Here is a 25,922-nt window from a genome sequence, read left to right on the forward strand (position 1 = left end):
TTTTTGGTTTTGACCTAGTTGGTGGAAACCTACATATATTTGAAACATGGAATTACCCCATTTCCAGGTATCTGATTTTTTACAAAAAGACAATATGGAATTCTGATAATACACCTTCATATAGATCATTGCTATATAGATAATAATGGAAAAACTAACTTCATGCTCAAGCATACTGGGAATCCTGTTTTAATTTTTAGTGAGAATTATTTTTATAATCTGACATTTTTTAAATAAGTCATTCTTGACTGTGAAGAGCTTACACTGTACAATATATAGATAACTTTTTTGCAGTGAAGTTGCACCAAATACCTCTGGGTTTCCCGAAACATCTACTGAAAAAATAAACTCCAAATGGAGTGCAGAATATTTGGCATATCATTTTTATCCATATGTTGCTATGGAAGTCTGGACCTGGACTAGTGCAAGGCATCACTTGCCTTATGAGTGTTCCGTGCAGGGGTTCTTCTCTAGTTGAGTAGCCATGATTTCTACACCAGTCCTTGTTGCCTCTCCCTGTGGCTCCTGAGAAAACAAAACAGCACATCTTTTGAGGATTTACCTGGTTTTATTTGCCAGGCACAGATGGGTGTGTATAGTTTGGTTTTACCATTCACCAGTAAGCCAAGGACTATTCCATTGATATCTGAATAACATTTAGGAGCTATGAATACAGTGCACTCTCCAGGTTTTAAAAGATGTGTATCACTACCTCTGATGATGATGATGATGGTGATGATGATGATGATGATGGTGATGATGATGATGATGATGATGATCGTGTCAATTCCCAAAGGAGCTGCATCCTCATTCATGAGTGTTTTAGTCGGTGTGGTGCCCAGGGGGCAGGAAACTTGTTAGCATTTTTCCTGCTGTCAGCTAGGGGCTGTGCCATGTCACACATATTCTGGGCTTGTGCTTCAGGTTACTTGTAAAAATAAGTTGCCTGGATAGTGAGTTCTCTTAACATCCCATTAATTTGGGAAAATTTGTTGAAGTAATGGTCTAATCTCTCCATAACTTCTTTCAACCGATTGGAATCCATATGGATATCATAGGTCTCATTTCTCATAATACCATATTATAAGGAAGAAATGTTTGGTCTGCTGAGTGAAATGTGAAAAAAGATAATTAAATTTTCTGTATTTACTAACTTTTTTATATAGGAAGTGTTCATGTGTTAATATTCACCTTCAGGAGTATTATTAATGGGATACTTCTAGAATAGATTTTTCCTTAAGTGTTTTGATATCAACACCCGCTGTTCAGAAACTCTGAATTCTTTTACTTGCACTTAGCTTGTTTTTGTGAGTTTATCTTGGGCATAAATAGAAACAGATGACATCCCCTAATACCAATGTATAACTGTAAGTAAACAAATGAAATTAGAAAGTTTCTAAGTCCTCTAAACTGATCATACTGGAAAGGAAAAATGACTAATACTGAGCATTGTGAAAAATCTCAAGGGCTAGTGTCTCATAAATGCCCAAACAATAAGATGTAGTGACTTGCAAGTGATTGTTTTTTACCTGTCAGGTAGGGGAAAAAAACTGTGGTGGGAGCAGAACTGAGGCATGATGCAATGGGGGCATCAGTTAAAAGGGAAGAAAACTGTGAATCTTTATCATGTAGTTAGGTGGAGGGATTTTTATAAACATATTTTTTTCTGAATATCATTCCAAGTTGCATATCAGCAAGTGTAGGAAAGTCTTTTGTAAATTGGGGGTTTTTTTGGTGGTGGTTGGGGTTTTTTGGGGTTTTTTGTGAGTCATAGGCAATAGAGCTGAACAGTTTTATTCAGTATGAAAGCCCTAGCTACTACCTCTGGCTGTAACATGTTTATAAAACTGAATTTCTTAGCCACAAGAAGAACTAAATATTTCTGAAAATGTTGAAAACTTTCACTGACAAAATAATAAACTGTACTGACACTGTAGGGTCCCAGAATAAGCTCCTAGGTGAATACATGCAGAGTTGTCTCAGAATCCTTCCAAGGAGTTGCTTCCACCTTCTGGAGCTCAGACAGAAAATGCTTCCCGAACTGGAGATGATGGTGTGAGGTCTAGAGACAGGGTGGCTGTGCTCACTGGCTGCAGTCCGTACCTGACCCAGCCAGTGTGGGCAGAATGGAAGGAGCAATTTGTCACCCACCCTCAAAGGGGTACTGCTGGCTCAAGCAGGGTCTCAAAAACTTAGTTCTGCAGAGGTGGAGGGAGGGGAAAGCCCAGAACTGATCCAGCACACCAGTTCCATTGCTACTGTTCTGGGGCCAGAAAAGACTACTCAACATTTCTGTAGAAAGTAAAGGTTCCTCATGGCTGAAAATGGTCAGACAGTTCAGGGAGGAAAAAGGCAGCACAGCGTGTCCATAACTGAAAACTGGCAGTGTAATGCACCTCAGTAGTGGTGGGTAGGAATATCTCAATGAGGTGGATGTAGCTTGTCCTGTGTGAAATTTGTGACAGAAATTTGTCACCCAAATACTTTCATTCAGTTCTGAGAGTGCTTCAGTTTCTCTTCCACTGCTCTTGCTCTGAGTGTGGCTTGCTTCCTTTGATGGGAGGATTAAAATACTGTAAAAACTTTGGGTAACAGGACAAAAAGAGAGATGAGTATGGCATCAGATTTCTCCATAGTTGCCTTTAAAGAAGATGTTGGAAGAGAATGCTTTCAAGTCTGAAACATAATTAATTTCTTTAAATAAGCTGAAATAATTCACAAAATGCATTTGATATGAGTATGTTTTGTGATGGAATTGTTTTTTGGTTTTTTGCAGTTTTTTTGTATAATGGTCTAATAATGACCCAAAACTGAAGAATTAGTGAGCAGGCATTACATTGTTTTTGTGTTTTTCAGTGACAAAGAAAGCACGTGGTGAGAAAATCACAGAAGTAGTAGTGCCACATAGTTTTCAGGAGATCCAGAGGGTGAAGTTGTGCGCTTAGATTTGACTGAGCTTGGCACCACTTTTATTTGAAGAAGAGGAGCAGTGACTGTTTACCATCACCAAAGCTACTGTGATTCCCTCTGCCAAAACTGCAGTCTTGCTAGTCTGGAATTCTATGGTTTTTCTGTTGAGGCTGGAAAAGCAGGGGGGGGTTGTTGGTGGAGATTCTTCAAGTCCCTGTGTCGCTTGTCCCCTTGCTGGCAACAGGCTAAAGCTTGTTTCACCGGCCCTGGGGATGTGTCTTGCCACAGGAGTGACAGATACAAGACTTTCTAATTGCTCCCCAAAAAATATCACTTGCACTGCTTAATCCATTGCACCTTATTTGTTAGAGGCCAACTGAATTTGGGTAAAGATTACAAACATTCTTAACTTCTGTAGAAACATCAGTGTCCCAGTGCATTGCAGTGTATGCAAAGCCATGTGGACATGGCTAAAGAGGAGCAGCCCTTGTTACACAGGGACTTGTTTGTTCAGATAAATATGTGTAGGAAGAAGAAAAAGTTCGAATTTTGGGTCATCTGAAAACCTCTTTTCCTCCTCTTCAACAAGGGTAAAAGGGACCAGCGAGGATCAGTGCCTTTTGCAAAGTCTGTCCACAGCTTACATTCCCAGTACATAGATAACTCCTGTGGGAGTCAAAATAGAAGTTATAAAATATTGTTTAACAAGTATGAAGCTGAAATAAGCAAATGCCTTTACATGAAAGAACAGTTATATTTATTCCAAAAATTTACAGGTAGTTTAAAACAATCCGTGTTTGACATGGTAAGTTGTCTTTATCGTTAAAATGCTAATGAAATTATAAGCATTTGTTAAAATTATGAAGATAATGCAGCTTGTCAGTGACGTTTTTTTGTGCCAGTATTCCTGCTTAGTTCAGGTCTGGTTAAAGATTTGGTGGAGTAGTGTGAGATTCTGTTTGACCATTGGGAGCAATGCCAGGGTAAAACTGCCCTATTGCATTTGATTTGATGATTTTGTCATGAAGTGCTACTACTTGTAATTTAGGACACCTTTACCTTATAATTCCTTCAGAGGCTTTCAGAGATAGGTCTGAAAGCCAAACTTCAGTCCAACAGGGTTATCGACACTTGACTGGCAATTGTTGAAGTAGTAAATTGGCAAAAAAAAAGAACACTTTTCTTATGATTAATGCCTTCACTAATCAGTCCAGTAGGTGTATATTTTTTTTTTCTGTGTGGACTCCCAATGTATTCTAGTCTCCTGGTTATAAATTATTCTGGCAGCAGAAACACCATGGACTGCAAAACTAGAGAGAGATTTCAGATGTCTTTTTCACATGAAAGCTTCTGTGATTCAGCCAAGGAGTACAAGGAAGGTTGCATTTTTTTCAGGAGGATGCTAATTGGTTTTTAATTTTTAAAGATTTTATGTCAAATGCTTTCTATATATTGAATAAGGACAGTATCAGAAAAGTAATTTTGATTTCAAATGTCAGTCACAATTTAAGTCTATTCTGGATTTTTTCTTTAAAATTGAGTTAAAATATGTAACCACAGCTTCATTGAAGCATGTCTCTGTAAAGAGAGGACAGGTCTTCTTTAACTTCATGGATCTTTAATTGCTTATGAACTTCAAAGAGAAACTTGCAGAAGTTAGATTGATGATGGCCCTTTAGGTAATTGAGTACAACATACTTCCTGTTTGAATGCAACTCTGAAATCCAAATTATGTAAATCTGTTTCAGAACCAGCTAGTAGAAATAATCATAATTTTTGCAGTTGAAGATACTTTCTTTGGATGAATTCTCTGGCACGCTGCTTTCCTATTGATTCATCTTCTCCATTGTGGATATGAATAAGAAACTATAGACATGTTAGCCTTTAGCTTTCTGACATTTGTGACTCCAATTGAATAAGCTTTGACTTACAGATAATTAGGCAGAGCTGTCAATTAGTCTCATAGGCTTATGCAGGAACAAACCTGACATTTATGAAAGTATTGGGATAGAAGAAGGGACAAAATATTCTGGGAAAGTTCCTCAAGCATATTTTTCCTTTCAAGTTGTGCAGCTCTGTGGGGATGGTATAAAACATTCTCTCTGCATAGCTGTCATTGACCCATCTTTGTGCAATAATCATACTTGTCCTATAGAAGAAACAGAGAATAGATTACAGCCTGCTATTCATCTGCTAGACCATAATATAATGTTTACTGTGCTGCAGCTGGGATCAAAATGACTGTCTCTCCAGCATCAACAAAATTTGAGCTCAGGGCTAGTTATAAGTGTTTGGTCATCCAAAAAATCCATGCAGCCCCATCTGGCTTCTGAACTTAGCTTTCCTCTTGGATACCATAAGATGGGCTTGAAATTGTGACTGTGGAGGCAGGACAGGGGAAAGGAGGAAATTCTCTCCTTTGCCTTCAGTTTTGTGTGTCTTTAACAGGCAGAAAGGGAGATCCCTTAATGGAGGACTGGTGCTCAAGCAGCCCATAGGGATTGCCTGGCATTTTGCAGGCGGATACAAATGATTTCATTTTATGGGAGAGGAGAAGGAAAATTGCTTGTTTACTCTTCTAACTCCCTCTCAGTCCGTCTCCCCTTCCCTCCTGCCCGTCCCCTTCCTGGCTAGGTTAGAAAAGTTCAGATGACTTCTGTGAGAAAAAGCTCAGGTATTGTGTAAGCTGTGCTGGAGACAAGGGGAGTTCCTTAGAGGCCTGTTGTGCTCCCAGCTGCTGGCCACTGCTGAGTGGGAGAAGGGGTAATTATGGAGAAATTGTGACACAGGTAGGAGAGACAGAGAGTGACTCATGCTCCTTTAGAGGTATGGAACACTTAGGTTCCACCACCTGCTTCTGTCAGTGTTGAAATATTTATTCAACCCAGAAATGAGACACTGAGAGGGCTTTTTGGTTTGGTTTTTTATTTTTTGGGTGTTTGATTTTTGTTTTTTTTTTTTTTTTCCATTTTATATTTCAGTGAGGGAAATTTTATTTGAAATCTATTTTGTATGGTTTCAGGGAAAAAATGCTCCCACAGGCGTAGCTGGGAGTTCTGTGCTAGGCACACTTATTGTGTGAATAGAGCAGATAGCTAGTTAAAAATGAATATTTGGATGTCTGTGCCTGCCCATTCCTTTGGGATATAGCTGGGCAATAATTCATAAGTGTATACAGAAAAAAATTCAGCATATAAATTTCTAAAAAACTTTTGTTTGGAGAGCCCCAATTTAGAATATAATTAGTATTTCATGTAAATAATTGTGTTCATCTATATGCTAGCTGATTATTTAATTGTTGACTGTTTTCTAGTATATGCCTTGCACCTTAAAAAGGTAATTTTTTACACGTTAGTTGAAATGGTGTTTGTGTAGCGCCTGATAGTCAGAAGAGGGGAAAAATAACATGCAGATCATTATTTGGAAACAAATCTCTGGATTTTAGCATACATGTATTGTCTGCACTGGCTGATCTAGTAGGCAACCATAAATTGCCAAAGCATCTGACTTTCATGGGGACCCATCCTGGCCTTTTTGGCACAAGAAGAATTTTGCAGCTGTAGGAAGGATTTATTCGCCCTGCCAGTGTGATTTATATACCATATGTCTTCTCTTCAGCATCTGAGTATCCATGGCCATAGGGAAGTGTTCTGCCTCATCTGTACTGTGTGTAAATAGGTTCCTTTTAATGATATTAACTCCTGCAGAGCCTTTTCATCATCCCCTGTATATTTTTTTCTTGGCAGTTGTGTCAGCTGTACTGTGTGTGTTGCAGAAAGGAGAACACCATGAATTCCTGGTTTTGTTTGCTCTTGGCAGGCACTACTACACTTCCCACCCTTGTGCGCACACCTACCTTGATGATGCAGCCTTCCCTGGATATCAAACCCTTTATGTCCTTCCCTGTGGACAGCAGCTCTGCTGTTGGATTCTTCCCAAATTTTAACACAGTAAGTAAAGGTGTTTCCACATTTAGTTTCAGTGTATGCTTTCCAATCTGGTTCTAATATCCAGTACTGAAGCTGCCTTCAAACGTTTAGAGAAAGGTGTTAGCACATTGCTTACACAGTTCTAGGGAGCCCCTTTTTTCTGTACCGTGGTCATTGCTTTTCCCCTCTATCAAAGGCTTGGAGTGGTGTCCAGCCTTCTCACTGTGAAAGGGGCTGATTGATTTTTAACTTGGTCTTTTGAGGTGGTGTTTTCACATTACAAAAAACAACTCTATGCCATGCTAAAGATTTGAGAAGTGATAGAATGATTTGCAGCATTTGTCTGGACGTGTGTATTTCAGTGTGCTGTAAAAAAGGAAAAAATAAAGGCTAATGGAAAGAGAGGTGTGACAGGTAAGACCTAGATCCTATACTGCTGTGATTCAAGCTGAGTCTAATACAGCCAGGAAAGCAATTGGAGGATATTCTAATTCTGTATAATTTCAACATTTAAGTGTAAAACTGCACAGCCAGCTAATGTGAAAAAAGGTGAACCTGTTATTTTTGTTTTACCGTAAAGCATCTTGAGGTTTTTTAAAACAAAAAGAATATTGCCAAAATAATACTTCTGTGGTTCCTCATGTTTATCAGACCAGCAAGTAAAAAAATACTCTCTCCCGAACTTCTCACTTCTTTATCAGCTCATAAAAAGGCAATGAATGTTATCAAAATAATTGTTTGCCATCACACTTTAGCGTAAATGTTTAAGCTCATGGCAACGGGAAGGAAACTGTTGTGAGTCATTTCTGCCCATTCAGCAGGTGCAGTGTGTTTGTAGGTGACCATCACCTGAACTGCTGCACACTGTGCTTCTCACTGTGGCTGTGGGGGATGGAAAGGGGAGCAGTGTCATCACCACCACCCAGTCACCAGCTGAACCCCTGCCAAGGGTTTCCTTTCACAAACTAAGCGTCTGTCTGAAATTAAAACAAGCCTCATGATTGTTCCTCCCGCCGTGCAGATGCACCTTGCTGGAGGCCTGGTGCTGCAGCGCTGCGATGGGGCTGCTGGGAGGTGACACACGAACCAGCTGCTCCCGTGTGTCAGCAGCCCAACGTGTGAGCAGCAGCACACATTACTAATTCATTGCAGAACAGGTATGTGGAAAGTGTGCCTTTCTCAGGGAGATGTGGGGATGTGCATTTGCACAAAGATATGAAAGATGAGAAAAAAACCAGGTACGTTAAAAGAGCAGGCTCAAATCTCAATACCACATTCAGGAAGCAGTTTGTCATTACCATATCTAGGCATGACACAATTCATATTAATTTTCCATCCTCTTCCTAATAGTCTCAGAAACTTTGTTTGTTACTGATGTGTTTGTTTTCCAGTTGCACAGTTTTCTAGGTGAGCTTTTTCACAGAACTGTTCATTATGACTCAGAGAAACTTTTCTTTAGAGATGTAGTTTTAGAGTCAACCAACCGTTATTTGCTTTCTGGTGGTATTACTGAATATCAGAGTCGACAGATTAATTACATTTACACTGGTTTTGCCTAGTTTGTATTTACCTGGGTTTTGTCCTTCACAACTGTCTTTCCTCTCCAAACTTGTGTAGGTTTTATTAAAAACTAGGCCTGTGGTAATTGGCAAACATTGTCAACTTGGTGTCTACTTCCTCCCTTGGAATTCTTGATAATTATATAAAATGATACTGCTATACACCACAGACATTGCATGTTTAAACTCTTTATTTTAAGAAACAGTGGTTCCGTATTTCTCTATTTCTAATTTGCAGGGTTTGCCGTTTGTCTTGCAGATATTGATTTTCATTAAGAGTCTTTCACAATAGACTTCAAAGCTCATTGGAAAACTAAATCATTCATGATCATCTACTGACAGGCACAATGAATGCTAGCTGTCATGCACTTCCTTTACTTCATACTTAGCACAACCCTTGCAAATGTAGATTTCCAGGTTTTTGTTTGTGTAGTCTTTTTTTTTTTTCCTTTTTCATTCCAAAGTGGTGGCAATAGTATGTAAAAGTGCTTAAAACAATTTTCCAGGAGATGATTTTGAGTTATAGAACCTAAATCTAATTGATCCATAACATGTGTATCATCCAAAGAACCATGATCTTTTATCCTATGCAGGAAGTGAATATTAGAACAGCCAAAAACTCATCATTTGCTTTATGGATCAATCAGGAAATTTGTGCATTTCATTCATAGGAGGACTTGTCAAGGACTGCCGACAGGGAAACCTCCAGTGTGGTTCCCTTCATCTCTTTGTCCTCCAAGGGACTGAGGGGACCCTTCTAGGGTACTGATTGTGCTTGCATGTGTTCACTGAAGGTGGCTGAAAGACACGGTCTGAGACAAAACTTCTTTGGATCCACCTGCATTTTCAATGGCTGTCAGAGACAGAAACATTTTTCTGAACCTTGCCAGGAGGTGGTTCCTAACTTAACATCAGTGGCCTTAAAAAAGAAAAGTTTCTGCATGGGAGCTTAATACAGTAACCATCAAGGCAGAAAAACAGGGTAAAATGTATTAACTACAAACATCTTCAAAGGAACACCCCCTACAGCTTTTTCCCAAAAGAAGGTCTTTTATTTATGGAAAGATATTTAAAATCTGGGGTAAGCCCTTTCTTATTTAGTTAACTTTGACAGTTTTCAGATCTGAAAACATCTGTGATTCTCCAGATAAAACATTAGTGTTCCCATTTTGTTTATGGAAGTGTTTTGATCCCTAGCTTCTCTCCACAAGGGGTTCTTTCAGCTGAAGCACTGAGCAGATCCTGATTTTGTAAAAGAAATGCCTACCCCTATCATATCTTACTTTCTTGATGGAATTGTGTGATTTAGTTTAGGCTATCTCCCTTTTGCTTCTCTTTAAATTATTAATAGTTCTAAATATGCTGTGGATGTATGTATAGTAATTGCCAATTCATGCCCCAATTAAATTTCTCTTTGTTCATTAGGACTTATTATATAGGAAAAATTACTTGGGGATTGATTGTGCAAACTCTCTGGATACATATCTTTATTCCTCAGTAGGGGGAATAAAACTTTTCTGTTTCAAAAGATCAGCCAGAAGGGGATCTTGTAAGGGCAGGATGAAGGATTCCAAGCAGAGAGGTATTGCAGAATAGGTGTTGTCTTCCCTGGTCGTTTCACAGCAGCAGAAGGTTTTGTCAGAACAGCAGAGGCATGATCACACTGTCAGAGTCTGAACCTGAGTTGCTGCATGAAGGACAAACCCTCTCTTAGAAATGCTGCAGCAGTGCATCCAAAGGTGACATCACCTTTGCTCTGGCATCAGGTTCCAAAGGGTCTTGCTCAGTACCCCTCGGTCTGAAATGCAGAGCTGGAATCAAATCATCTCTATTATTACTTAAAATGTTCTTGTTGATAAAAAATTGGGAAACATCATTACAGGAACTTCCCAAACTGGTACTTCCAGTTTGGGATGGATGTGGACCAGAAGGTGTTGTTTAAGCAGAGTTCTTTTTCAGCATACTAAAATGATTCTAAAGATGCTTTAACAGGTTAACAACTTGCATATTGATTACATTTAAAAATATGTAAGTCAAGTATATAGTCAGTGGAACTCAAGTTTAGTGTGATCCCCATTGTGTGTTTATTATAACATAATCTTGAATTTTACACTGGCTGGCTTCCACCACACAGCTTTACCTTCTGTAGCATTCTTTCTGTAAACCTCCCTAGTTCTTTATCTCCTGCCATCCATCTTGTGTACTGAATGTTGAAAGGATACTTTGAGATCACATCATGGTACATGTGCTAAAGTGGCTGAAAGCCAGGATTTATCTTGCAAACTCAAGATTACTGGTCTTGATCACTCAGAAGAGTGAAGAGATCTCCCTATATAAAGGTTGTGTACTCCCCTCCCCAAAAAAGCTCCAAACTCCAAGACATTCTGCCTTTTCCTAAAATGAGAGCAGCACTACAAGACTCACATTTAGTTGAAGTGGTACAGTCAGGGACCTGTCAGTCTGCAGAAAAACATTATCAGCAGCTTCTCAGATTCTATCATCATAGAAAATAATCAGCAATTCATATGCTTCTTTCTGAGTTTGTTATGGCCTCAAGGGTAATCAAAGATTAGAGCATCTCTTGTAGCTTTCACATTAGTGAAACATTTTGCATCTAACTAGCCCATGATTTGTTCCTAAATGCTGGTTCATACCCTTCATGTTTTAGAGGACACATGGGTTAATGTGGCCTAGTTATTGCTTCAGTGTCTTATTTCTCTTCAAGTAGCTTTATGCTGATTCTTTATATTAGAGTTCTCTCAGTCCCCTTGAAAAGTGGACCAGAGATATTTTACATCTGCCAGTGAAGGTGAGCCAGCTGGAATGTGCTACAGGAAGGGAAGAGGAGCTGACTAGTACCTTAGTCAGAAATTTCTGACTCTTCTCCAACATTAGCCATGCCTGGTCTAAGTATCCCTGGCCTATCCCCAAGACAGCTACTGGGAGGAACTGATTTTCTCTTTCTTTTTCTGCATTTTCAATTATTGCTCACATTTTTATTTGCTGCCTATCTCTTTCTCATTTGAAGGGCCCAGTAATCACCAAGGCAGAAGCTGAGTTCAGCAGATAAGAGCACAGGATACCCGCACCACCAGCTTCACTCGCCCTTCTGCGCCAAGAGCCTCTTCTACCTTTTTGGCAGGGCAGAGGCTTGGGAGCTTTCTCTTTCCTTAGCAGGGTCTGCATTCAGCCACTGAACACCCTGCTGCAGTGCCAAAGTCCGCTTTGCAGCACAGGATTGTCTATGGCAGGAACAGATTACAAATGCAGCCAACTGGATGTTGCCAGCCTGTTATCTACCGCCCTTTTATCCTGGCACCCTGGCCCTGGGCTCTGATTTCCCCTTTTCCCTTTTATGGAGTGCTGGAGGGAAGTGACCTTTTCTGCTCCTCTCTGACTCCAGAGAGGAGGTGAAATTTTTTCAAGAGCTGTACTTTATTTTCATTAACCACACAGAAAGGAAATTTAAGCAATTGACTAAGGAGTGGTGTTTTGCAGGGTAGCTAGATATTTTTCTTGAGTATTTTTGTTGGTTGGGGTTTCTTTAATTAAGAAATGATGTTTTTCTTACAAACCTCTTATACCCTTTGTAGTCATGCAAGGACACAAGGACTTCAGTTTTGACTTCTGTTTTTCTTTTGAAAACTTAAAAATATTTCTACTTCACTTTTAGTTGTTACAGATATAAAAGTCCACATTTTTCAAGTCATAGCCAGAATCATCCAATTCACAACATGAGGAGTTACCCTATTGCCATTTATTAAGGGATTAAAAAATAATAGGTATTTTCTGAGATGCAAGTGAGGAAAGTAGAAGTTCAGGGACCACACAATAAAGCCCAGATCCTATCAGCACAGACCTCTGTTCTGTGGCTAATCTTTGCTCTCTTGTCCAAGTACCTGACTACAGAACCCCTTTACTCTCCATGTCATCATTTTCTCCATTTTCTGTACTCCCTTTTCTTTGTACCCTTAGGCATTTTTTACCCAATCAGGAACCCCTCTTTGTCTTCCTATGGCTTTGAGGCATAGCAGCAGAGAACTCTTTCAGCTGTGGTAGGAGTTTTTGGAAAATTTCTTCTTCACCTCTGGAAGCCCTGAAAAATGTTTATTGAAGTTGGTATATTTTTTCCTACTAAATACCTGAATCTTTTCCAGAAACTTTCAAAAACCTCTGAGCTTGAAGAAAACACCTGGTAAGATACATTAAGTATGATAGGTATGGGAAAAAACTGCCAAAAGCAGGAGGTTTTCCATTGATTTTTGACAGATTTTTTGGTTTCTGGTATTTTAACAGAAAGATGCAGGTTCCCTCGTTCCTGTCAGGAATCTCTCTAAGAGCAGCTCTCTAAAATTCATGAGCCTAAATAAGCACTTTCTTGCCTCATCTTCTAGTATATCATACATATAATTACAAGGGGGAAAAAGTGTTTATTAAAATAATATAGTCAGGCTTTAAGGGAGAATCTCATCAAAAATTAATTATTTTACAGATTTTTTTCCTATTGTTTTTTATTTTTTTGAAGAGGAAATGAATGGATGAGCTTCCTTCTCTCAGTTTCCAGATCAGCAGCCAGATGGGAACCCTATCTTTAGAGAGAAAGTGCACTGACATGCACTGGTGAAGAACACAAGTCACCAGGTGCAGCCTTCCCCTTCCCCTTTTGCAGGAATCTGGCACCCACCACGTGGATTTTGAAAAATGGTTCCTAAATTGCTGCATTAAATCCATTATTGCATATAAAAGTAATTAGGCCATTCTGATTCTTTAAAGCAATACAGTTTCTGTGTACAGATTCTGAGTCCTCCAGCAAATCTGGACCTTGGCTATGTGTTTTATATCTTTCATAACAGAAAGCTTGGAGTTACTCTTTCTAACATTTCAGCAATATTTGTTTCTTTTACTAGTCAGCACGGGAAAGCTCAGAAGCCTTTATCTGCATTGACTTACTTTCTTCTCAAGTTAGTAGTATGTTCCTGATACAAGGAGAATTTTTAAAGGGAGAGGGCTGTTAATAATAAATATTTTAGGCGTTAGGTAACTGAAGGGTATTTTGCAAATAGAATGTGATTAAAACATCTCCCCTCAAAGCAAGCAGTCACAGAATTGTAGTTTAAGACAAGTAGCATATGTTTTACCACTCTGCTTACAAAGACTTTGCTAGTTCCTAATTATAAACCTAAGTTCTACAAGTTCTAAGCAAAGTCTAGAGCAGCTTTAGAGAAAAGTAATTCTCCATATGTCTGATGGAGTGGCTGCTTTTGCAGTGTCCTGGCTGTACACAGTGAGCTTTCCTGCCCTGCCTTAGACCTTTGTCCCATGGTTCAGTGCGAAACTGAAAATTGCTGCAATAATTATTAGTTAATATATTATAAAAATGTAGCTAAAATTTAATTCTTGTCATACTCATTCCTTTGGAATGGGGGTGTACTTGTAGTCTTTTAATCTAAACACAGTCAATTTCATGGCAATGGGAAGGTCCCGAATGGAAATTTAAAGCTGCACTGTGCAACTTGTCTTTCCTTTGCATGCCTAGAAACCAGCACCAGCCAGGTTGGAGCACTGACCAGCTCCTTTCAAGGAACAGAGCAAGGCTGATGTGAAGAGCTGTGCCTTTCAGATCAGCCTTCTCTGTGTTCAGTCTGTCCATTTTCACCATGAGCTCCAGCTGCTTCCCCCCACTGGGGAAAGAGGAACTCATTTCTTGCCCGTGTATTGGTTAGACAAGACAGGTTTCTACCTGGCTTTGTTTCTCATTTACTTAAATTTAAAGAAAAAAGATCCCCACCAAACATAAAGAAAAAACTCAAACCAACAGTCTTTGATACTACATTAAGTTTCAGAACAACCTCAATTAGAAGAATCCTTTAAAGATTCATATCTAAATACAGTGCTTTTTAATCAAAAGCATTTTGAAGTTTGTGTAGTGTATGTTGTTGATAAGAAACCTGAAACAAAAACAAGAAAAACAAACCCAAATCAGAAATATCATTATTAATTTTGAAGTAAAAAAGGCCTTATTTCTTATATACAGTGAAAAGAACCAGGCAGCTGTGAAAATAGTTAGGCAATTCTCAGTTCTGATTTGCTTCTCACTTATATTTAGTCATTTTTTACATTCATATTCAAGTTTCTACATACACATAAATTTTATCCTCTTATTAGTGTTTCTTTTCAGTATGTGAAAAGTAATGATATTAATTCATTTCAGAAGACTGCATGTCTTTATTCTCTCCTGTTCAGAGAATTCATCAAAAGCTGTGAATTTGTCCTTAACCTCTCAGCATAGTTCAGAACTGTAGTGGCAATTCAAGTGTACCTAATGCAATACCATTCATTTTTGTGTTTTGGTGTTCTGGAGCAGCCTGGGAGCAGGAAAACTCATCAAAACTTAGAGCAGACTTTTAAGTAGAAAAGGGTCATAGCTAAGGATCATCTCAAAGATGAAAGGAAAAATCAGGAATCTTGTTTGCCCCATGTGCTAAGCTCCTTTTTTCAGTACAAACTCTTAGGCTTGAATCTTTAGGCAGGATTTTTCTGAAAGGTACTTTTTCATACTATTTTACCTATTTATATCGTTTTGCTGCCAGTTGGTAATACATATTGTAACAAGAATAGTTTTGCTCTCAGAGCATGTTGGTTTGCTTTTCAGCAAGTCTCAAAACTACAGTATGTTTTTATTTTTTGCTGCATCTGAAGGCAAGACAGTAATTTTTTTTTGTTTAGCTGAACACAGCTGAGTTCTCTGAATAACAGCAGATTTAATAATAAAAATAGTTATATAACACCCTATATCAGATGATTTTAACATCTAATTTAGACCTTTCAGCTTTTTTTATGGGGTTGCAAATATTTTTATCTCCATTTTACAAATAAGCAATATAAAGCTCAAGTGAAATGACTCATGTACAGTTAAAACTGTGAGCCAGCATAGCCACAGAGGGAAAGAAAACTGTCTTGAGCTTTAGCTTTTAACCATTGGATTTGGACTTTACTCTTTATCTCAGGTTTGGCCTATCATGGTCCCAGCAGTTCATTTTACAGATGCCAAGTATTGCACAGTGGTAGAGCAATAATCTGGATGGATTAAAACAGAACATGCCCAATACTTAAAGCTGGTTAACTTTCATATAACAAAAAACACTGAGCCACAGATACTTCTTTTTAAACTTATTCTCCATTTGTTTGGTGGGGAAATTCTCTTTTATCCTAGAACATTCTCAGCAGCTTTCTGTTCTTTATTTCACCCATAAAAGTCTCTCATCTTGTCTGGAGCAGAAAATTTGACAATTTTTACCATAAAGGTTAAATCTATTTTTGGTGTTCTCATAACAAACTCAATCCTTTAATGTATTTATATCCTTGCTTGAGAATAAGCCCTAGAAGAAGCAAAGACCAGATTTAGAAGGGTTTTTTTCTGTGGTGTCTCATCAATTTTTTCTTTGAATCAAGTACTTCTATAGGAATCTAATATTACATTTTCATATTCTTTTACACAAATATTTCTAAACCAGCAAACAGCAGTGGTATTTAATTTTTAGAAAACTCTGAAAATTTAAGACTATCCTGATTATGATTTTCTAACCTAGAAATTGAATTTAACATGCAATAAATATACAAGCGTGAAAGGAAGGAAGGGCAGAGGAAATATTCACAACACTGAAAAATAACAGTAAAAAATACTTTAAATGTATTTTCTCAGTTACATTTTGACCTCTGTGCTTAATCATGTCACATTATATGGAAAGAAGAGAGAGGTGGGAAGAGTTGAGAGTTTGTTTATTTTTGATTTTGATTTTTAATATTAGTTGCTTGGTGTAGGCAGAGTAGTGCAATGACAGAGGAGGCCAGAAAAGCAAAATATTAGAAAATCCTTGATTTTGTTTCAGTTGTTCCTTTTGCTAATGTTGGTCTAACCCATGATTTCAGAACTGGGTTAGGAGAAAGAAAATTCTACTGGGGAGACTACTGAGAATACTGGGATTCATCAGTCGCCTCCTGATCTTGGCCTGACAATGGTTTACAAATTCCTGGGTGCAAAACTTACTGGAAGCAGTCACTGCTTGAACATAAAATTCCCAGTGTGGTGCTGTTTTAGCCCTCTAGGAGGCTGGGTCAGGAAACATCCTAAGAGAGAGAAGCATGTACAATGGTGAAATTACTTGTGCTAGCACACAGAAGGGAAAATGTACAGTAAAGATTTAGGGCTCTGCTTCTCAAGTCGATGCTGAGGAAAGATGATGAATGCATTTCTTGTTAAAACAGAAAGTATGAAATTAGGTAGTTAAAGAGAGAAAGTGTATTTGAGCATGTGTTCTGACTTTTAGTACCTGAGCTTCAGTGGCATATTGAAAAACTCAAAAAGAGTTGGAGAAAAGCTAGCAAATGAATCAAGGTTTTCATTGTGAGCAGCTTAAGGAGTTGGGTTTATCAAAGGGAAGGTTAAGATTGCAGTGTATGAGTGCCTGCCCTGTTCAGCCGGCATTTGAGGTTTGAGTGACCTTTAATAGAGAAGCACAACTAGATTGAGGGACTTACAATAACTCAGAAAGTATTGCTTCCACAGTGATATAAATTAACTTGTTTGGAAACTTTCAAATCAGGCTGTTTGGATGGGTTTTTTTCCCTAAAATTTAGGCTCTGGTTGACCACAAATTATTGGACTTTGTAATAGGAAGGGCTGAACCTTTTCGGTGAATGAAATTATGTCATAAATATTTGGGAAATCAGATGTAATGGTTCCCTCTGGCCTAACTCAAATCTGTAAATCACTTCAGACATCACATTGAGTATTCTGTGTGATTGTGAATACAGGCACACAGAGAATCAGCATATTTTTCATTTTTCCAGACAAACTTTGTTTTAAAGGGGGAACATGCAAGAGGGTAGCACAGAGGCTCTGCATTATACCGCAGGACTGGATATAAAAACATAGGGAGGAAAATTTAGCTTCTAGGAGCTGGAGATGGAAAATAGGTCTCTGAAGTCCAGGGATATAGCCCTGCAACTCTGTTAAAAGAAATAATGTGGAATTTGCAAAAGCACAATTAGCTGAACCTTAATATAAAAGGAGAATGAGGAAGTTGAATTTATTAGTATTTCTAATACTTTTAAGATATGAAAGTTGTTTCCAGCTCTGGGTGTCCTTTTAGTTGTCTTGTACTAAAAATGAAGTAGAATTGTAAATATCAAAGGCGTCTCTTTCCTTTTTTACTTTTTGGTACTCACTCCCATTTCAGCAACTCTTCACAGATAGCTGTAGTATCTGATGTTAACAAGTGAATTACAGCAAGATTTTTGGTTTGTTTTAAGATGCTTCCTAGCTGATTACACTGACTAGTACTAGTGTGTGGAGGTTGCAAATGTCACAGCCACGGTTTTACTCAGGGAAGTTGGAGCTTGCTGCCAAATTGAGGGGACAGACAAACACAGTGAGAAGTTGCATTCAGAGAGATTTGCCTTCAGAAGTTGCATTCATGTTGTTGTTGTATTTTAGGAATCATGTGTAAGGAAAGGGAGATGCTAGTCCCTGTGCTCTGAATTCTTTCTTAGCGGGTGGATTCTTTCTTAGTGTTTTACTGCACTTGGGGAAACATCTACTCAGCATTTTAAAAAGAAAAAGTAAAATCATGGACTTTCTGTAACTGGAGAATGGTTGGGCTTCATTTCCCTGAGATCCAGATTTCACACTCTGTGCAAATGTGTTATGTGTATTGAGAGAGCCTCCTTTAAAAAAAGAAGTGATTAAAGCAACCCTCAGTTAGACCACAGGACTGCAGTAAAAAAAAAAAACTTTATAATGTTGTAATGTAATTATTCTTTTTCAATTAAGTATTTGCACACATCTCCAAATCAGCTGTTGAGAATCTGAGTCACTCCTGGTTTGGTTATTGGTCATTTACATCTGCCTGTGTTTTAAGAATCCCCAAAATGTTGTGAAGAGCACAGGAACAGAGGTGTAGGGAGGTGGTGTTTAGAGAGCTGCAGGCTCATGCTACAGAAATACATCTCTGGAGACACTCTGTGCTACTCAAGCAGAGTTGATGCACAGGGAATATTGATGGCTTTCCTGCAAGAAAAGAAGGTTGTTTGCATCACAGAGTGATTGATGTTGGAAGGGACCCTTAAGATCTTTGTGTTCAGCTGTTAATGCAGCAGTGGCAGGTTCACAACTGAACCGTATCCCTCAGTGCCACATGTACACGTCTCTAAATATCTCCAGGGACGGAGACTCCACCACTTCCCTGGGCAAAGTTGCAATGTTAGATAACCCTTTCAACAATACATTTCTCTTTATATCCAATCTAAGCCTCCCCTGGTACAACTTGAGGATGTTTTCTCTTGTCCTGACACTTGTTACCTGGGAAAAGATAGTGACACTCACCTTGCTACAACCTCCTTTCAAGTAGAGCTCCATCAGTAGAGCTGGCACAAATGTTCCTGGTGATGCAAAATAAGCAATGAAATGTATAACAGGATTGGAGTGACTTGAACACTAAATTATGCTTACAATTAGTCAAATAAGAAATATGTTCCTTATTGGAACAAAAGCAGCACAAACACGGAGAGAAGAGATTTTTGCTGGTTTGTGTTGGCCAAGCATGCCAAGCATTACATCATAATGTTAATATTTCTAATTTTATGCTGGGCATTTCAAACATGTGCTTTGCTGAGTATGTGTATTCATTTCTGTCACTCTTTCAATCATTGTAATATGTACAGTTATGTGAGGCTGTGTACATCTGGCAGAATTTGTGATGAGCTTCAGTGTATGATCATTCACACAATGGCAGTGTGCTTGGCTTTCATAACAACTGGAGCTCAAATACACAAGGAGTTGCAGAATTTAGTTTAGATGTTGCATTGGTAATTTATATATGTCAGTCGTTTTTTCTACAGGGAAATACTGGATTATATTATCAGTTCATTCAACACATGGTTTAGAACTTCTCTTTGATAGAAAAGACATAGTATGCTGAAGGCCACTCTGTGTTTTTCAGAAGCTTATTATGGCTGCTGGTTAGGTGATACTGAGTTACATCTCTTATCACCACTACCATATTATGTTTACAAAAGTTTGTCGAACAGTTAACTCTATATTTGACCCAAGAGTTACATCTTGATAAGAGATAACAGGACAGACATTGCTAGTCACAATTTTAAACCTTACACATGTTTAAGGTTATGCTTCTGTTACGAAAAGACAGCACTTACCTCTCCTCAGGAGCATTGCAATTTATTTCTGAGGCTCACATATTGGTGTTTCTAGAGTCTACTGTGTGTAAAGGGATCTTTCAAACCAACCAGAACTTCAGTTTCATCCAATGACTTCTCTTAACACATCTTTTTTTTTTCTCTTCTTCCTGTGCCTACTTGCCTGTCTCTTTGTAGTCTGGTTCCTTTCCCAGGAAGCACCAGAGGAATCTGTGGTATCATGATATGCAGCAGGGCAGGGAGAGTTTCTGGTAGCAACAATGATAGGAGAATGCAAGGATGAAATTCTTGAATTGCTGATGATAAGGTGTACCAACTTATCTAAAATTGCCTTTGTACCTGAGGACTGAAAGGTGGCAAATATGATGCAAGTTTTTAGAACCTATTCCATGGAGAATAAAAGGGGGGTTTTTTAACCAGGAAAATGAGCAGGTATATACTGTTCTCAATAAGAACAGTATAATAGAATACCTCATCCTGTAAACTGCCAGTAAAATGTCAACATAATTCCTTTCTAAAGATAAATCCTTCTTTACAAGCCTGTTTATAGGGGTCAACAGAGTGAATAAGGATGTTTAAATCTACATAATCTGAATCACCAACAAGGTTTTTCACAAAACCCCTTGGCAAAGATTTTTTAAGAAAACTAAATCGGCATAAGAGGATTCTTGCATGACAAAAAGATGCGTGGCTGGTGAGTGAGCTGAGGAAATTTGCTATTGGCAAAGTTCTCCAAGGTAGTGAGGACTAAGAAAGACCACAAAAATTGTGAAACACCTTGATGAGACTGACAAGCCAGACAATAGTGGTTGGTAAAGTTACATCCAGATATTTCTAAAGTGAGGCACATGGAAGTAAAAATTCACAAAACTTGACCTAGGAAGTAGTGTGCTAGGAGCTGGCCATCAAGACTTGGGAGTGGGAGCTCAGGTTTATTATAGTTCCTTAAAAACATCAGCTCAGAGTTCAGCAGTGATCTACCCAGAGTGCTTTGTAGGGTTCCTGTCCATATCTTTAACATATTTAATTGAATGACTCAATTTTTGGTAGAACTGAGATGAGCAACAAGAATGTAGAAAGGAATGGAAAGATTTCCATACACAGAATGACTGAGTAGCACAAAGATAACTTGGGATGTGGTACAGGTCTTATAAAATTGAATTTTATGAAAGTATATTTAAACAAAAATAATTATTTCTTGGCACTAAGGACTGTAGGCACTGGAAGTGCATGCAAAGAGTGCAAACTGGTTAACAACCATTTCAGGGGTAACTATGCAAGAGAAAGTCTCTGGGATATATCAAATACACAGAAAAGACCTGAGTCTGGAAAATTTTTGGTGGGAAAATATGAAAAAAAGCAGTAAGAAATACAATGTCTGTGATGCCCCTGTTCTGTCCTGTCTGTTGCTACACTTGTATTTTCTAGGTGTCTTTAAAGTTCTTGCTGCAAATCTCAGTAGCTGTAGAGTATTTTTGTCTGAATTCTCTTAATTCTTTCTTGCTTCACTAGTTTGGGTGGTTTTAACAAGACTCATTGCAAAAATGATGGTATCTTCAACTTCCTTGAAAAGACATTTTTAAATTTAACTTTTTATTAAACCAATTGAAATAGGATAACAATATACTAACAAGTTGTTAAACCTAGTTATGGCTACCAAAGCACTATTAATTGCTTTGTTAAATCCCTCTGTAGTATAAACAGTGTAGTGCAGATTTTTATTTGCATTTGTGGTAGCTGTTAGCTTCTGTATTATTTTATTTTATAGATCTAATTCTTAAATACTGGTGCTCCCCACTGGGCAAACTATGCTGCATCATTTCCTAATAAATACCTCAGGAAATATCTCTCTGCTTCTTTCCTGCTCCCTCTCTCCCTGCAGTGAAGAGGACAATTTTGTGTAGGGATCTGAGATCAGTTTACCCTGCAGCATTAATCTTCTAACAGAGAGATACTATTTTATTTTTCCAGCATGCTGTAATCCACCCCAGTTTCTGATATATTTAAAGCATATTAATAGTTAATGTTGCACTTCTTGAATTCTAATCATGACCAGCCTGCACGCAGGGCTCCAGTTTGGGGAGGATCATTACCCGCTCCCCTGGGGATCACAAGTGGTACTTTCAGGAGGCAGCATGAGCTGTATTATTTTCATGGATTTTTGTCCTTGTGCTGCTACATCTGTTTGAAACCAGGACTTTGTGCACAGCCTGCACTGTGTGGTTATGAAGTGCCTTGCCTCGCACTAGAGCTGTGGATTGTTATTTGGAATGCACAGAGGAGTCATTGATCACTGCTTCTTCCCTCTGCTTTTTTTTTTTTTTTTTTTTTTTTTTTTTTTAAACGGGACTGCAGACACTTGTGGGTACTTTTGCTATTTCTTTTCACCGATCTCAGACACTCCAAATGGTTGAGGTACTTTTGAACATTACTCTTTTCTTCTGGATTAACTGATTAACACTTAGTATTTAAGTTGAAATGTAAAACATATCTTCGATTTAAGAAAAAATCCAACCAACTCTTCCCTAACAGCAATCTTTTAACATGTATTATAAATGTAATAATATATATTGACTGTCATATCTATTATAAGTGTTTGCTCAAATAAATTCTAATCTGCATGTATAATTGTGATATACTGTGTGGGGTGAAGCCATAAACAATACAAGTCACAAAAAAAAAATTTCTGTTTTGTTATGTTTTGAACTTTTGGACTTTGAACTTTCACTGTGTCCTAGAAATAGAAGAAACAGGTAACAAGGGCATTTATTTCAGGGTTTTTTTAGATTTTGTCACAATTCAGTGTAACAACACTGCATCATTAAATAATTCAGTAGATCATTCCAGATGAGGTGGTTTTACTTTTGTATTGTCATGTACTACCCCTGTGGCTATGAAATACAGTATTTAGTAGCAGAAGGTGATAAAAATTAAATTACCTCTCTGGAAAATTTATTACTCATGACATTTACAAAATCATGCATTTTGTTTAAAATGAATGCAGCAAGAAACAAAAGTAGTCATTCTCAAAAAAAAAAAAAAAGTGTTTAATGTTAGGCAATACATTTGGGGGATATCTTCTTAGGCAGATACATTGCAGTATGTTTTTCTTGAACTTGTTTTTTTTTGTGTGTGTGTACATATATGTGCAGAAAATCCTCAGTAGTGCAGGCTGTTCTGGAAGCTTAGAATTTGTACTAAGGGAAAATTAAAGTCTTTATTGTGATGTTTACAAAGGCTGGAAGCAGGTAATTTCCTGTTTTAAGTCTTTAGTGGATCAGTTACTTCAGCTGTTCTCTCGTCCTTTTGCAAGTCGCCTTAGTACCAAGTGTGTCCTGTGGATCACCTGGGATTAAACAGCCAGGTTTGCTTCCTTCCAGTAGTACTGTAAAGGGAAAAGACATCACTGTGGCTGCAAAGCAAGCTTCAGAAAAATCTAACTTTATAATAAATCAAACTATTTTCTTCTGGACTGGTTTAAAAACAAAACGGGAAAATGAGCACTTACCTTTTGTTGTAAACCGGCATTTTTTTCCCTTTCCTCTTCAGAATCCAGTGCTTATTTTAGATAAGGATGAGGAACCACACATACACAGATGCTCATAGGATCATTTGGGTTGAAAGGGGTCTCAGATGTCATCTGGTCCAACATCCTGGTCAGAGCAGGATCAGTTGTGAGACCAGACCAGATATTCTAGGGGTATTTTAATTAGAAAATTATATTTGAGTATTGTTGCATCAGGAAATTAGTTTTATTCTGTATTCATGTCACATCAGGAGGAATGACATGTGACTGAGGGCTTGACACAGCAGCAGTTGTCAGCTCTGTTTCTGAACATCCTGTGTCATTCCCCAGGTTCCACAGTGTTAACACCAGGGTGCTCTGTGATCCTCAGCATGTTTGTGACCAACAGGAGTCCTGATATTTAGCAAAGACGTAATCAGTTCTGAGCTCCTGAAAAGGTTCAGTCAAATCTAGGAGTACTATATTCAGATTTTTCCTTTATCTCACTTTTTTTTTTTTTTTTCAGTGTTAAAATGTTTTCTGAAGCGTGCTAACTCTCCTGGTACAAACACTCCCTTCATGCTCCTCCGAACCTCAGTGTTCCCATGGGCTCTGTCACTCATCAGTTCTGCATGGAAATACTTGGGGATTGCAGCCTCTTTTCCCAGCAAGTGGCATTTGTAACAGAGCCTGCAAAGGACCTCCTTTCACAGAGAGATCTCCAGGAGAGAACACTTTTCAAATAAGTGCTAATATTTGTCACTCAAAGGAAAACACGTAGAAATAAGTGACAGTGACTTGTCAGGGTGCAAAAGTGGTTCCTGTGATGTGTCTGCTGGAGCAGGGGGTGATGGGGAGAGCTTTCATTTGCAATTCACGTGTGATAGGAGGGCCCTGCAGCCCAGAGGATGTCGGGCTTGGTGAAAGGACTACTTAGTAACCTGAGGATGACAGTAACAATGAAGCTGCCTTTTCTTCATCAGTTTTGGCACGCTACCAATTCCCTAACCAAGGTTAAATCTAATTATTGTGAGGGCTGGAATCTTATTTCTCCTGCTTATCTCAAAAGAGAACAAAGATTTCTGCTGGAAGTGTTATTTTTTTGATTTTTCTTCTGTAGTCTTTATTGCCCTGAAAAGTTTTAAATTGGTTATTGTTTGTTCTCCAGATGGATCCTGTGCAAAAAGCAGTCATAAACCATACATTTGGAGTGTCCATTCCCCCAAAGAAGAAACAAGTCATTTCCTGTAATGTCTGCCAGCTTCGTTTTAACTCTGATGTGAGTATTGCCTATTTCTCTTTTTTTTTTTAATTTGGTGCATTAGGTATAATTAATCTAATTAATCTAAATTAATCTTTTTCCCAAATAACTCATTCCAATTCTACCTACATTCTGCTCAGCCTGTTGGGGTGGTATTTTGTCCACTCAGAGACAGAAGTCCACAGAACATGAACTCTTCATTTCCTTGGCTGGCTCTGGCATGATATCCAGTGTCATGTCCATAGGTGAGATCCCATTTGATGCTACAGTAACCTTCAAGAGGTATTGCAAAAAGAAATGTTTGCCCGAGGTGTTTTTTTGTTTGTTTGGTTGTTGTTGTTGTTGTTGTTTTAAGGAGGTGAAGAAGAAAATCTTCCCAGTGAGTTCTCCAGCTCATATTTGCTTTTCTTCCAGAAGAAATAGCTTTTTCTTGTTGTCTGTACATCCTGCTGATGTCTTTCCATTTCTGAATACAGTTGCTCTTCCAATAACTTTCATTTATAATAAATATAAACACTTAGTTCTAGCTGTCATTTCGAGGATGACAAATACAAAGAAACTGTTTCCTGGAGGTTAATTACAAGAAAACATTACAAAAGAAGACACTGGTATTTTTTCAATATGTAGCTCTTTAATGTTGTTTCCTAAGCAGCTTGAAAATTAAAGAAATTCGAGGAAACTATATCTAAGAAAATTATGACCTTTGACAGTTAAGGAGTATGTATTTGTTCTTGGAGACCATTACTAATATCATTAAGTTAAGAAAAATCAACCTGAATTCACAGATTTTTTTTTTAATCTCAAGAGTAAGAATAAATCCCTGAGTGATGTGTTAATATTATATCTTTTTCTGTTGTAATTTTGATCTCAGAAACAGTTTGCAGGCACCTCCTCAAAGCCTTTGAGTGTTTTGTGCTCCTACAGATTTGCAGTAAAGCACCCATACCCATTACCCTGGTTTTCTCTGCCTCTAACATTGCACTTTGGAAAGTGTCTTGTAAAGTGTTTTCCCCAGTTTGCCTTTCTTGTCTAGGCTGGTAAGGATTTTGAAGCAGTGCTGTCTTAGCTTCAAATTGATTTCTAAATCCGTCATCGTTTGACAAGCTTATTAAACTTCCTTTGAAGTGGCAATATATGCTTAGCTAACTGATCTCAGAAGTCATTATTTTAAACTTAGTTTGGTTGTTTTTCTACTTTAAGGTTAAGATTTAAAGGGGGAAGAAATCTTTTCTGCTCTGATACTTGGTCCAGGTATCTCCTTTTACTGATTAAATCAAGGAACCAATAATGCTTTTTAAAATTTTCTTTGGCTTCATGGATCTTGCTTCTGAGGTGGATCCATCACCAGTGAGGCAGCTTGGGCTGTTCCTCACTCTTCCCTCTCCCCTTGAGGTCAGGGTCCCGCTGACGATGGGTCCTGTCCCCAGAGGAGTTACTCATTTTGTCTGTGCTGACATTCAGGTGGACAAACAGCACTTCAGGCAGATAAACTGAATCACAACCAATTCAATTGAAACAAGCAAACAAAAATAGAGTGGAAATGT

The 25,922-nt window shown here is 38.2% G+C and overlaps 1 protein-coding gene across 4 annotated transcripts in view; it reads left to right on the top strand.

The window, feature by feature from the left end:
• Positions 1-25,922, top strand: part of ZNF385B (zinc finger protein 385B) — a 153,677-nt gene that overhangs the window by 92,440 nt on the left and 35,315 nt on the right. For all 4 annotated transcript variants that reach the window (XM_063400418.1, XM_063400420.1, XM_063400421.1 and 1 more), the window contains 2 exons: positions 6,730-6,860; positions 24,286-24,396. In XM_063400418.1, the coding sequence (XP_063256488.1) occupies positions 6,730-6,860; positions 24,286-24,396 (242 nt within the window). The remainder of the gene's footprint in view (positions 1-6,729; positions 6,861-24,285; positions 24,397-25,922) is intronic.

This window comes from Prinia subflava, chromosome 6, assembly GCF_021018805.1.
Source record: "Prinia subflava isolate CZ2003 ecotype Zambia chromosome 6, Cam_Psub_1.2, whole genome shotgun sequence".
In the NCBI taxonomy this organism is placed as follows: Eukaryota; Metazoa; Chordata; class Aves; order Passeriformes; family Cisticolidae; genus Prinia; species Prinia subflava.